The sequence below is a fragment of the Dermochelys coriacea genome, chromosome 5 (genome assembly GCF_009764565.3).
Source record: "Dermochelys coriacea isolate rDerCor1 chromosome 5, rDerCor1.pri.v4, whole genome shotgun sequence".
Taxonomy (NCBI): domain Eukaryota; kingdom Metazoa; phylum Chordata; order Testudines; family Dermochelyidae; genus Dermochelys; species Dermochelys coriacea.
Window position 1 is genome coordinate 79,025,640 of NC_050072.1, and position 13,507 is coordinate 79,039,146.

At 45.5% G+C, this 13,507-nt stretch overlaps 1 protein-coding gene across 1 annotated transcript in view; it reads left to right on the forward strand.

The window, feature by feature from the left end:
- Positions 1–8,900: 8,900 nt before the first annotated feature.
- Positions 8,901–13,507, forward strand: part of SNX24 (sorting nexin 24) — a 145,549-nt gene continuing 140,942 nt past the window's right edge. Inside the window, exon 1 of the mRNA XM_038403586.2 lies at positions 8,901–9,210. Coding sequence (XP_038259514.1) covers positions 9,151–9,210 — 60 coding nt within the window. The 5' untranslated portion in view covers positions 8,901–9,150. The remainder of the gene's footprint in view (positions 9,211–13,507) is intronic.

The window sequence follows — 13,507 nt, forward strand, 5'->3', positions numbered from 1 at the left end:
GGAGAGCTGTATGTATGTATGCATCCATAATTTATGCTTTTGCATTTGAACTTGTCATAATAACAAGTACTAAAACTTGGAAGAACATTCTCAAGCCCAAAAGTGTTGTCTGTAAACAAGTTACTGACAATATTCACAATTGTTTCAAGGGTTATAATAAATTATGTATGCAAATTATTTAGTAAATATTTTTCTTTAGAGATTTTGTGTTGCTCTCCTATCAGAGGTTTAATTCTGAATTGTAGATATAGATATATAACAGAGTCCTGAAAAGACTAATTTTCTGGACTGTGCCGTAGCAGAGAGATAAGCTGAGGTACAGAAAGGGGAAAGAAACATACCCAACATTAGCATAGTGCTTGCTCCACATCTGTTACATGTGCTCATTTCTAAAGTAAACATAGATAATTTCAGATGTGCAGGCCAATGCCACAAAGATTAATACACTGCCCAAATTATCTAAGATGTTACCATGCTTTTTGGTTCATGAGGATCTTACACTTACACTTACACTTAAATTGAATGAAGACTCTCTGAAGTGAAGAAATAAGAATCCCAGAGTGCATCGCCATTCACTTCAGGCTGTCCATGATTTGTATTCTGTAAGTTTTAGTAATGTAGATCATATAAATTATGTCCTTTTGGCTTCTTGTTCCCTAAACGTGTTGCTAGTAGTAAACCAAGACAATTTCAGGTCTGTCAACCGTGCGGAGAAACCCTGATTTCTATGTTAAATTAGAATTTTAAAGCTTCACATGCTAATGATGATATACTGTGAAAATTGAATAATATTAGAAAACATATTAATGTCTCTTGCTCAAATTCTGCTCACCATATAATTTTCCTTCGTCCTCTTGGTTGATTATATACCATCGAATTTTCAACTGGATTAATGTCTCAAAATCTCTTTTCTCATTAGTGAACTGTATTGCTCTTGGGAGAAAAAAATAGCCCTTCTGTTGCTTTTAGGAAGAAGAAATGTAGGGTTCTAAATTCTAAATTATCAATAAATGACTGACAAACCACAAATAATGCCATATAACAAAACTCTTGCACTAGTTTCATACTGGTTTAATAACTCTGACTTCAATTGAATCATTTCTGGTGTACATCATGTGAGATCAGAATAAAACTTAGAAGTCAGTTATAGGACTCTTAGGGCTTAATATTTCTGAAGAATCCTGATACCATAAAAATTATTCTCATTAAGGTATCTTATAGTGCTAAACTTGGGGACAGTTTAGATTTGTTACATAGCTTACCTTTTCCACTGCTGTGTGTTTAATGTCTATGAGGCTGGAAAAAATTGGATGAAATTACCTACAATATAAATCCTCCCAAATACCTCACTAGCAGGTAGCCCATTGTGGATGGGAATGGATTTCTGTCAGCCTGCACCTCCACCATCATGGAGCAGCACCAGAGTTGCTCTGTAGCCACTACTACAGCTTCTAGTTTACAGTCCAATACATAGCTCAGGTACTGCCATTGTGCAGAGGGAAATGGCCAATGAATTTGGCAGCCCTGATTTCAGGTGAGTGCTTACTGTGTATTCTTATGTTGTGTAGATATTTAATGTATAATATTTAAATATTTTTATTCTGCTTTTGTCTTTGACTCTCTTGGCCACAGATCTTTCCTTACAGAGCAAAATGTAAAACACAGTTCAGTTAGCTTTTCCACAACAAGGGAAAGATAGAGGGGATAAATAAAGAGGTGGCTCACTACATCATCTTACTAAGCCCTGGTCTACACTAGGCATTGAGGTCGAATTTAGCACCGTTAAACCGATGTAACCCTGCACCCGTCCACATGACGAAGCCCTTTTTTCTACTTAAAGGGCTCTTAAAATCTATTTCCTTACTCCACCCCCGACAAGGGGACTAGCACTGAAATCGGTTTTGCTGGGTCGAATTTGGGGTACTGTGGACGCAGTTAGATGGTATTGGCCTCTGGGAGCTATCCCAGAGTGCTCCATTGTGACTGCTCTGGACAGCACTCTCAACTCAGATGCACTGACCAGGTAGACAGGAAAAGGCCCGTGAACTTTTGAGTTTCAGTTTCCTGTTTCGCCAGTGTCGCAAGCTGCAGGTGACCATGCAGAGCTCATCAGCAGAGGTGACCATGCAGAGCTCATCAGCAGAGGTGACCATGATGGAGTCCCAGAATCGCAAAAGAGCTCTAGCATGGACCGAACAGGAAGTATGGGATCGGATCGCTGTATCAGGAGAGGAATCCGTGCTATCAGAACTACGTTCCAGTTTTCGAAATGCCAAAACATTTGTGAAAATCTCCCAGGGCATGAAGGACAGAGGCCATAACAGGGATCCGAAGCAGTGCCACGTGAAACTTAAGGAGCTGAGGCAAGCCTACCAGAACACCAGAGAGGCGAACGGCCACTCCGGGTCAGAGCCCCAAATATGCCGCTTCTATGATGAGCTGCATGCCATTTTAGGGGGTTCAGCAACCACTACCCCAGCCGTGTTGTTTGACTGCTTCAATGGAGATGGAGGCAACACGGAAACAGGTTTTGGGGACAAGAAAGACGATGATGAGGAGGTTGTAGATGGCTCACAGCAAACAAGCAGAGAAACCGGTTTTCCCGACAGCCCGGAACTGTTTCTCTCCCTGGACCTGGAGCCAGTACCCCCTGAACCCACCCAAGGCTGCCTCCCAGACCCACCAGGTGGAGAAGGGACCTCTGGTGAGTGTACCTTTTAAAATACTATACAAGGTTTAAAAGGCAGTATGTTTAATGATTAATTTGCCCTGGCATTCGTGGCTCTCCTGGATATACTCCCAAAGCCTTTGCAAAAGGTTTCTGGGAGGGCAGCCTTATTCCATCCACCATGGTAGGACACTTTACCACTCCAGGCCAGTAGCATGTACTCGGGAATCATTGTAGAACAAAGCATTGCAGTGTATGTTTGCTGGCATTCAAACAACATCCATTCTTTATCTCTCTGTATTATCCTCAGGAGAGTGATATCATTCATGGTCACCTGGTTGAAATAGGGTGCTTTTCTTTAGGGGACATTCAGAGATGCCCGTTCCTGCTGGACTGTTTGCCTATGGCTGAACAAAAACGTTCCCCGCTGTTAGCCACGCGGTGGGGGGAGGCAAAATGTGACCTTGTAACGAAAGCACATGTGCTATGTATGTAATGTTAACAGCAAGGTTTACCGTGAAAGAGTGTACCCATTGTTCTATAAAAAGTGTCTTTTCAAATACCACTGTCCCTTTTTTTTCTCCACCAGCTGCATGTGTTTCAAGGATCACAGATCCCAGAGGCTAGCGAAGATTAGAAGGCGAAAAAAATGCACTCGCAATGAAATGTTCTCTGAGCTCATGCTGTCCTCCCACGCTGACAGAGCACAGACGAATGCATGGAGGCAGACAATGTCAGAGCGCAGGAAAGCACAAAATGACCGGGAGGAGAGGTAGCGGGCTGAAGAGAGTAAGTTGCAGGCTGAACAGAGGGCTGAAGCTGAAAGGTGGCGGCTGTGTGATGAGAGGAGGCAGAACTCAATGCTGAGACTGCTGAAGGATCAAACTAATATGCTCCAGCCTATGGTTGAGCTGCACGAAAGGCAGCAGGAGCACAGACCACCGCTACAGCCCCTGTGTAACCAACCACCCTCTTCCCCAAGTTCCATAGCCTCCTCACCTAGATGCCCAAGGACGCATTGGGGGGGCCTCTGGCCACCCAGCCACTCCACCCCGGAGGATTGCCCAAGTAACAGAAGGCTGGCATTCAATAAGTTTTAAACTTTTAAAGTGCTGTGTGGCCTTGTCCTTCCCTCCTCCACCACCCCTCCTGGGCTACCTTGGTAATTACCCCCTATTTGTGTGATGAATTAATAAAGAATGTATGAATGTGAAGTAACAATGACTTTATTGCTTCTGCAAGCGGTGATCGAAGGGAGGTGGGGACGGTGGTTAGCTTACAGGGAGGTAGAGTGAACCGGGGCGGGGGTTTCATCAAGGAGAAACAAACAGAACTTTCACACTGTAGCCTGGCCAGTCATGAAACTGGTTTTCAAAGCTGCTCTGATGCGCACCGCACCCTCCTGTGTTCTTCTAACCGCCCTGGTGTCTGGCTGTGCATAACCAGCAGCCAGGCGATTTGCCTCAACCTCCCACCCCGCCATAAACGTCTTCCCCCTTACTCTCACAGATATTGTGGAGTGCACAGCAAGCAGTAATAACAGTGGGAATATTGGTTTTGCTGAGGTCTAACCGAGTCAGTAAACTGCGCCAGTGCGCTTTTAAATGTCCAAATGCACATTCTACCACCATTCTGCACTTGCTCAGCCTGTAGTTGAACAGCTCCTGACTACTCTCCAGGCTGCCTATGTATGGCTTCATGAGCCATGGAATTAAGGGGTAGGCTGGGTCCCCAAGGATAACTATAGGCATTTCAACATCCCCAGTCGTTATTTTCTGGTCTGGGAAGAAAGTCCCTTCCTGCAGCTTTTGAAACAGACCAGAGTTCCTGAAGATGCGAGCATCATGTACCTTTCCCGGCCATCCCATGTTGATGTTGGTGAAACGTCCCTTGTGATCCACCAGTGCTTGCAGCACTACTGAAAAGTACCCCTTGCGGTTTATGTACTCACTGGCTTGGTGCTCCGGTGCTCCGTCTATGGCCCCACCACAGTTAGGGAATCCCATTGCAGCAAAGCCATCCACTATGACCTGCACATTTCCCAGGGTCACTACCCTTGATATCAGCAGATCTTTGATTGGGTTGTCTACTTGCATCACAGCAGCCCCCACAGTAGATTTGTCCACTCCAAATTGATTCCCGACTGACTGGTAGCTGTCTGGCATTGCAAGCTTCCACAGGGCTATTGCCACTCGCTTCTCAACTGTGAGGGCTGCTCTCATCTTGGTATTCTTGCGCCTCAGGGCAGGGAAAATCCAGTCACAAAGTTCCATGAAAGTGCCCTTACGCATGCGAAAGTTTTGCAGCTACTGGGAATCGTCCCAGACCTGCAACACTATGCAGTTCCACCAGTCTGTGCTTGTTTCCCAAGCCCAGAATCTGCGTTCCACTGCATGAACCTGACCCATTAGCATCATGATGCCCACATTGGCAGGGCCCGTGTTTTGAGAGAAGTCTGTGTCCATGTCCTCATCACTTGTCACCGCGCTGACATCGCCTATTCGCCCAGTTTCGCTTTGCCAGGTTCTGGTGCTGCATATACTGCTGGATAATGTGTGTGGTGTTTAATGTGCTCCTAATTGCCAAAGTGATCTGAGCGGGCTCCATGCTTGCCGTGGTATGGCATCTGCACAGAAAAAAGGCGCGGATCGATTGTCTGCTGTTGCCCTGACAGAGGGAGGGGTGACTGACGACATGGCTTACAGGGTTGGCTTACAGGGAATTAAAATCAACAAAGGGGGTGGCTTTGCGAGAAACTGAATGTCTGCCTCAAGGATAGAACTCAAAACTGGGTTTAGCAGGCCGTTGATTTCACAGAGGGAGGGAGGAGAAAATGAATACAAAACAAATCTGGTCTATTTCTTGTTTTGAGCCACTTCATCTATATTTATACATCATGCTGGCAGCAGGCTCTGCAATACGACCGTTAGCCATTGTCACCTACTGGGTGCTTGGCAGAAGATGGTGCAGTATGACTACTGGCCATCATCTTCTGCTAGCTGCAGATTAAAAGACAGTGCACTGCCGGTAGGACTCAATCACCATGAGACGAAACAAGGGAAATGACCTGGCTGAGTCACTCTCATGTTTGCCCAGGCGCCCGGTTAAAAGAGCACCCAGGATTACTTCGACGATGGCTACCAGTGATACTGCATTGGCTGCTGCCAAAAGGCAATAAACTGCTGCTATGTAGCAATGCAGTACCACATCCGCCAGCACCCAGGAGACATACGATGATGGTTAGCTGAGCGGGCTCCATGCTTGCCGTGGTATGGCGGCTGCACAGGTAACTCAAGAAAAAAGGCACAAAATGATTGTCTGCCCTTGCTTTTATGGAGGGAGGGAACGGGGGCCTGACGATATGTACCCAGAACCACCCGCGACAATGTTTTAGCCCCATCAGGCACTATGATTTCTATACAGAATTCAAATGGGCGGTGGAGACTGCGGGAACTGTGGGATAGCTACCCACAGTGCAAAGCTCCGGAAGTCGACGGTTGCCTCAGTACTGAGGACACAGTCCGCCGACTACATGCACTTAGAGCATTTGTGTGGGGACACACACACTCGACTGTATAAAAATGCTTTCTACAAAACCGACTTCTATAAATTCGACCTAATTTCATAGTGTAGACATACCCTAAGGGAACTTCACACTTGATAATCTTGGCACTGAGATATGGGGATAGATGTGGTATGAATACTTAGATCATTTACTTTGATTTGTTTGAAAGTTAATAAGGGGGGGAGGATTTGGTGGGTTTTTTGTGTTTGTTTTTTTGCAACAATGTTATTGTGTTTCAATTTGTTTTTATTTCATTATATAGAAACCAGAGCCCTGCAGGGGCATAGTGTTAACATGCTATATAAACACAATGATTACAGGGAAAACTCCAAAGATAAGTGAGAACAGCGAGGAAAATGACCAAACTGACCACTTTAATAATGAGAAACTTGGAAACAAAAGTATGTGTGTGCACACTCAAGTCTGTTAAGTTGTCATAATTGTAAAGAGGAAAGGTAATATAGACTGTAATCTGCATCTATGATTCCTGTGATGTTGTGGGGTGGTTGTTGTTTTCTATTGCCCCAAGATGGATGGCTGATGTTTGGGGCTAGTAAGATTTGCATAAGGGAGAGAAAAGTGCTATATAAACGGTTAGTTACAAAGCAGCCTGGGGATACATCAAATGCATCTAATATTTCACTTAGATCTTGCCTCCAAAATTTACTTTGTGATCAATTCAGATATTTGCTTTTGGGCTAAATTTTATTTGTATGAAATTAATCTCTCGAATAAACATCTGCTCCTTCCTTTGTATTTTGTTCAGTAGAGCAAAACTGACATTTTAATGGAAGTTTCATCAGACAGGCGAATTGATTATTCAAAATGTTCAGAACACAATCCACTTTTTCCTCATCTGTACAAAAAAATCATAATTTAATGGATCTGTTAAAGCAGACACTTGGTGTCAGTTTACAAATGAAATGCACTAAATTGTTTTGGTTTTGTGTATTTTAGTAACTACAAATCCTGACATTCACTGAAGTCAACAGGAAAGCTCCTGGCCAGAATTTTTTCTTCACTCTATGTTCTACGTCAGCAGCTAAGATCTAGAATGTTCAGGCAGATGCTCTCTAGGTTTGTTGGACTGGTGAAAAGGGTGTTCTGAAGAGACTTTGCTCCCTTTTCCCCCCTGATTAGTGCAACAGAGTTTAAAAAATGATTATCTTAATTGCATGTTGCAAGGCATATCTATTTTCTGAAGACATGGTTTGAATAGATGACATTTTTTTCTCCTATGGAAGATAGAGGTGGAGGAGATTCTTTATTGTTAATTGATGCTAGTTCAGTGTACAGTACATGATTTTATAGTTCTTGTACCTAGGCCTAGAAACCAATATACTCACACTTTATAAACCAAAATAGGCTGTCTCTTGTACGGTTAAAAATAATTAATAAACATTTATCAGGAGCCTATCCAGCCAAAAATGACCTTTTTCACTCAAAGCAGAATGTGAATTGTAAACAATTTCAAAGTCAAAGGTTGTAACTGTTACCCTGGTTTGATTCTTGAATAGAGTGTTAAAACTCCAACTGTTCACTGATTTGCTTGTCACCTTTCATGCTTGGGTAGCCATGTGAATTGGGTGACCTTGATGTAGAGTCAACAGTAAACTGAAAATGGTGCCAGGAGATAGTATGACTAGTGAAAGATTTAACAGGATGCAGGAGTATTGTTCTGGCCTGGGATAATAGCTACTATCTACTGCCTTCTATTTATCAAATAGTTACTGATGCCTCCTAAGAAACTCTTGAACTTGCTTTTCTTAGTCTATCCTACTTGTGACTTTCTGTATTTCTCTTTACTGTTTCTCTTGCAAGTTGTGCCTGGACTTTCTCAACATGAAAGTGTATAAGTGAGAATGAGACATTAAAGATGAATGTAATGTCTACTAATTTGAGGTAGATATTAAAAAAACCTATGGGGCGATACCTTTGATACTATGCTACAGCTGTCTTTGTTTGGGTTTCTTTGCTATTACTAAAGCAGGTCCATAAACCACTATTGTTTGTTTAGAAAGTGATCCGTTTGTTCCTCTACACAGACATCACAACCAGTTGCTACAGCAATTATGCCAATCAGCACTGGATTTGAGAGCAAATAACAGAAACAGATGATCAGCACTCGTGCAAAACGGTGACTTCAACGGCAGCAGTTGCCAAAAACCACTTTTGCACATTTCAACGTCAGGAGGTAACAACGCTGTTTCCGTGGCTGGTTTACAAAGGAGAGGATCTCTAGGAGCGGTGAGGGGACGGGGAAGGAACAAGAATGCCCGTAAGGAAAACCCCAACAACCCTTGAGCTATTTAAGAGAAAAGCATCATCATGTTTATCCTAAGGCCAGCACGAGGCGAAGTGAGCGAGCCACGGGCTTTTAAGCAGCACCCCACGCTGACCCAGCTGGAGAAGCTAAAGGGCGAGCGCGCCTATTTGCGCACACAGAGGAGAAGCCGTGGGAGCTGCCTGGCCCGAGGGTGGACGCCGCCGGCGGCTGTGGCCGCCCGGCAGGTACCTTCCCTGAGCGCCGCTACCCGGCCGGGACCCCCTGCGGCGGAGCGGAGAGTTTCGGCCAGGGAACGAGCACGCCGAGGGGCCAATCGCAGCGCGCCGGCTGCTGCGGCCGCGGGCCGGATGAGCCCAGGGGCCCGCTCCAGCCTCAGCTCCCTGGCCGGGCAGCGCGCGAGCTGCGCTGGGCTGCCTGGCTCGCGCGCCGGAGGCCCCGCGTCGCCTCAGCTCCAGGCCGGCGGCTGCGCTGGGGACCTTGCCCGCCCCCCGCCGCGTACTGGCGTCATGTGGGCTCCCCGCGCGTCACGTGACGCGCTCGCAGCTGGCTCGGTCCCGGGGAGCTGCTGCTGCTGCTGCCCTGGAGCGCGGCGGTGCCCCGCTCCCGCCGCTGGCCCGGCTCGCGCGCGCCATGGAGCTGTACATCCCGTCCTTCCGCTACGAGGAGAGCGAGCTGGAGCGAGGGTACACGGTGAGGGGCTGGCGTGGGGCCGAGCGGAGGCCCAGGGCCGCGGGCTCTGCAGCTTGGTGGGGCGGGCTGCGTGCGGCTGGTGCCCTGCACCCTCACCCCGTGGCTCTCCCGAAGGGGCCGGGGGCCCCATCCCCACCGGTGGCGGGTCTCTGTCTCCCCGGCCTGGGCACCCGCGCTGGGACCCTTGGCTGCTGGAGGACGTGCAGCAGGGAGCTGGCTGGCATCGCCGATGGGGGCGTAGAGAGCCAGTGCATGGCTGGCACCCACTCACCGGGAGGCCCGTGGCCAGGCAGCTCGCAGCTGTCCTTTCCATAAACTGGCTCTCTTCATAGACGCGTAGGGCCGGCCCCTTGGAGTGAGGCAGGGCGCTGCACCGTGGTGCCGTTTGACATCCATGTGCGGTGTCGCTGCTCAGGTCAGTGGCTTGCTAAGACCTGTTGGATACGAGGAGATGGAGCATGGCAGGCTGTCTCCCCTGTCTTCATGCCCGCCCTACCAGCAGTGCAGACAGCTGCAATCTACTCTGTTTTGTTGTGACTGTTGTTTATTCATTAATTGTAATACAGTAGTGCCTATGAGCACTAAGTGGGGACCGGGACCCCGATGCAGTAGGTGTTGTACAAACACAGAACAAAAGGATGGTCCCTGCCCTAAATAGCTTACAATCTAAGTATAAGACAAGTGACAACAGATGGATCCGGACAGATGGGGGAATACAAAGAAACAGTGCGGCAGTATTGGACAACACGATAGGCTATGGTCCATCAATGGCTATTAGCCAGGATGGGCAGGGATGGTGTCCCTAGCCTCTGTTTGCCAGAAGCTGGGAATGAGCGACAGGGGATGGATCACTTGATGATTACCTGTTCTGTTCATTTCCTCTGGGGCACCTGGCATTGGCCATTGTCAGAAGACAGGATATTGGGCTAGATGAACCTTTGGTCTGACCTGGTATGGCCATTCTTATGTTCTTATGTATGATCTCAGTCCACCAGAGACCCATCCACTGTCAAGTTTTTTGTAGGCATTGTGGGAAAAAAAACATTTAATAAGGGATTTGAAAGAGGATAATGAGATCGCTTTGTGGATGTTTATGGAGAGCTCCTACTAAGCATAAGGGGCAAGATGGAATAGCACAAAAGTGCTGGTTTGAAAATGTAATAAGTGGCTGATGGAGGCTGGCATCATCATCATCATCATCATGATTATTATGCCAATTAGTTTCAGCTCTTGGACTCCTAATGATTTATTTCCCAATAATGCCACCTCATTTTGCAACGTTTAGACTTCTATTGTCTGTTACAAGATTACCGTTGATTTTCTCACTTTTGTCAGAGAATCTATATTCTCATCTTCCTTGGGCCTGCTAAATGTCATGTATTTTGTGTGTTGGTGGCATATGCTGTAGGCTTGTCTCTCATTCCTGCACAACTGGTAAAATAGAGAGAGATTCCTCCAAGTAGTACTCTGTAGCTTAGGGGTAAGCACCCTGAGCTACAAACCAAGCCACCTTGGGTTCAAATCCCAGCAATTTTAATCTCTGTTCTTAGTATGTCTGTGCACCTCACACCTATTATTAATGAAGGTCTTATACACCTACCTTAGGGGTGGCAAGCATCTTTGCTCATTTTACAGCTAAGGTAACTGAAAAATTGCACAAGGTCACTGGAAGCAGAGCGGTGGGGAGGGGGGAAATAAGTCTCATCTATTTTCAACACTGGCTTTCAGAGGAACTGGGCCAAATTATATGCTTATCTAACCCATATCAACACAGTATGAATTTTTGCCCCTTTGTGGCTAGACCATATACAGAGGTTTGAGTCTCCTAATATTTGCATGATAATTGGTATAGTACCAGATCACATGATAGAAGTCCATGCTTTTTGATCCAGAGATCCCAGGTTCAGTCCCAACAGGTGACCCAGATAGGAGTAGTGTTACATTTCGCTACATTGTCTCTAACCACTAGAACATACTCTGCTCTTAGAGCCAGGAATAGAATCAATGAATCCTGGGACCCATCATTCTAGTGCTAATTGACAAAAATAGTTGGGTAACCAGTGGTCAAATATGTGTTGTCTCACACTCTCTGGGCTGCTTACTGAGGATAACAACACACCTTCTGTAGATGAAGTGGTAGAGTTCTGTGTTATGAATTCAGCTCTGGCTGATTAGCCTCACAGTAGCTTTATATAATTGTTGAAATGATTTTATGTTGCAAAACATGTAGAGATGAATTTGGACATTATGTTAGTATTTGTTTTATTGTTGTAGCTAGATACCGATCTGGGTGTTGCTTGATCTGCAAGGAGGCTGTGTCTTTCCTTTGGGATTTGCCTTCATCATGATGATGATGATTATGGCTACAGGTTTGTCACAGTGGGAAAATGTCACAGCATGATTTTCCTGTTTTGTCTGTGTCTCATCCTGCAGCAGAGGTTCCTGCAGCTCTTGTCCCATAGGTCTGGACGCTGTGCCACAAGGCAGGCATTGCAACCTGGTGCATGGAGTAGCAGTGCCACTGGCTTGGCTCACCTGCCCCTCTGTCATGACAGGAGCGTGGGGGGAATCAAACCTGAGTGGCTCTGTGACCCTGTGCACTAGGCCACAATGCCCAAAGTGGGACAATGGGCCCGACCCCAGCCCAGCCTCATAGAACAGGAGCTGCAGGAGCCACTGTTACCAGGAGTGAGTGTGGGATGGGCTCTCTCCCCAGCCCCTCCTCACCGGATTGGTCTTCAGGTTGTTGTTCAGGTGCTGGGGCAGAGGTACTGCTGAGGGTGGTCAGTGCCCCCGCAGGTGACGGGGAAGGCATTTTCTATCAAAATCACAGAGTTGTCATAGTAATGTAGTAAGCTGTGACTGTACCATGGTTTTTGGTTTAAAAAAAAAATGTGGCAAATCTGCAGCCCTAATGATGATGTATTTTAGTAACAACATGAGATAGTCTTCTTCAAACAAATCCTATAATATCTGAGAGCAGTGTGCAGAGATGTTCTTGCATATGCAGAGACTGGAAGACCCTATCTTGTGTAAGCTCCAAAAAAGTCTGAACTTATTATAATAAACTTAGGTTTCAGAGTAGCAGCCGTGTTAGTCTGTATTTGCAAAAAGAAAAGGAGTACTTGTGGCACCTTAGAGACTAACAAATTTATTAATAAATTAACTTTATTAAATTATTTATTAAAATTTATTAATAAATTAACTAATAAATTTGTTAGTCTCTAAGGTGCCACAAGTACTCCTTTTCTTTTTATAATAAACTTATCTTTCTAGAAAACAAACCTCAATCTTAAAAGTATAAAATTAGCATTTACTAAGGCACTGGCTGCCTGAGAACATAGGTAATGAACTTCATTGCATTTTGCCTGTCATTCACCAGTAGGAATCCAGCCCAACACAATGAGATTTAAAAGTTTTTCCCACCTAATGGATGTTGGTGGCCCCTTTATTATCTTGATTCACCTCCAAAAATCACCAGACTTTGCACTAACTGGTGGACTTATTAGAGAGGCCATGAACTTCATAGGCAATGGAGATTAAACTACCGCTGTTACCTGTAGGTGAAGTTCTACTCCCCCTTCCCCAACCCACACAAGATCAGGCATACTGCCAGGGCAGTGTGTGTGTGGGAAGGTTGCCCTGATGCTACCTGGAGATAAACAGGAGGCTTCATTTTCCAAGGTTGCATGAGCACTAAAGCCAGAATTTGTTGTTCTACAAATTATTTACATCTTTACAACTATGCAAACTAGCTTATTAAATAATTTGTGTAAATGCCACACACGGAGCTGCACAAAACTTAGCAGCTATGTTTCCTATTTATTCTGTTTCTTCAATGTTCTTTCATTCACCTGAAAACAGATGGATGTGGGGAGAAATATTAATTATTTTGGCCTTTAAGTTCATGACTTGACTCCTGCAGCCCTACCAAGACTCTTAGATTGGGAGGAAGATTCTCTCCTCTTTGGATTCATTTTAAGACAGTTCATTTTGGACAATGAACATTCTTAAAGAAATTTATACATTAGCAAAAAGTACTAGACTGTTACAGTTACAAAAGAAAATGAAACAGAACTCCACAACAACACGTCTCAAAGCCAGAAAATTATAACTTGGTGTTTTAAGGTCCCAGGTTCAAATTCCTTCTGACAACAAATATTGTTTCTGTATGCACGAACATTGTTTGTTAAACTTTGGGTAGTGGATCCCAGCCCCAGGGAGTAATTTCTCTGAGAGCGAGGGGCGAACAGCCATATTGATCTCAATGCGATGGTAACGTCAGGACCTACTGTTC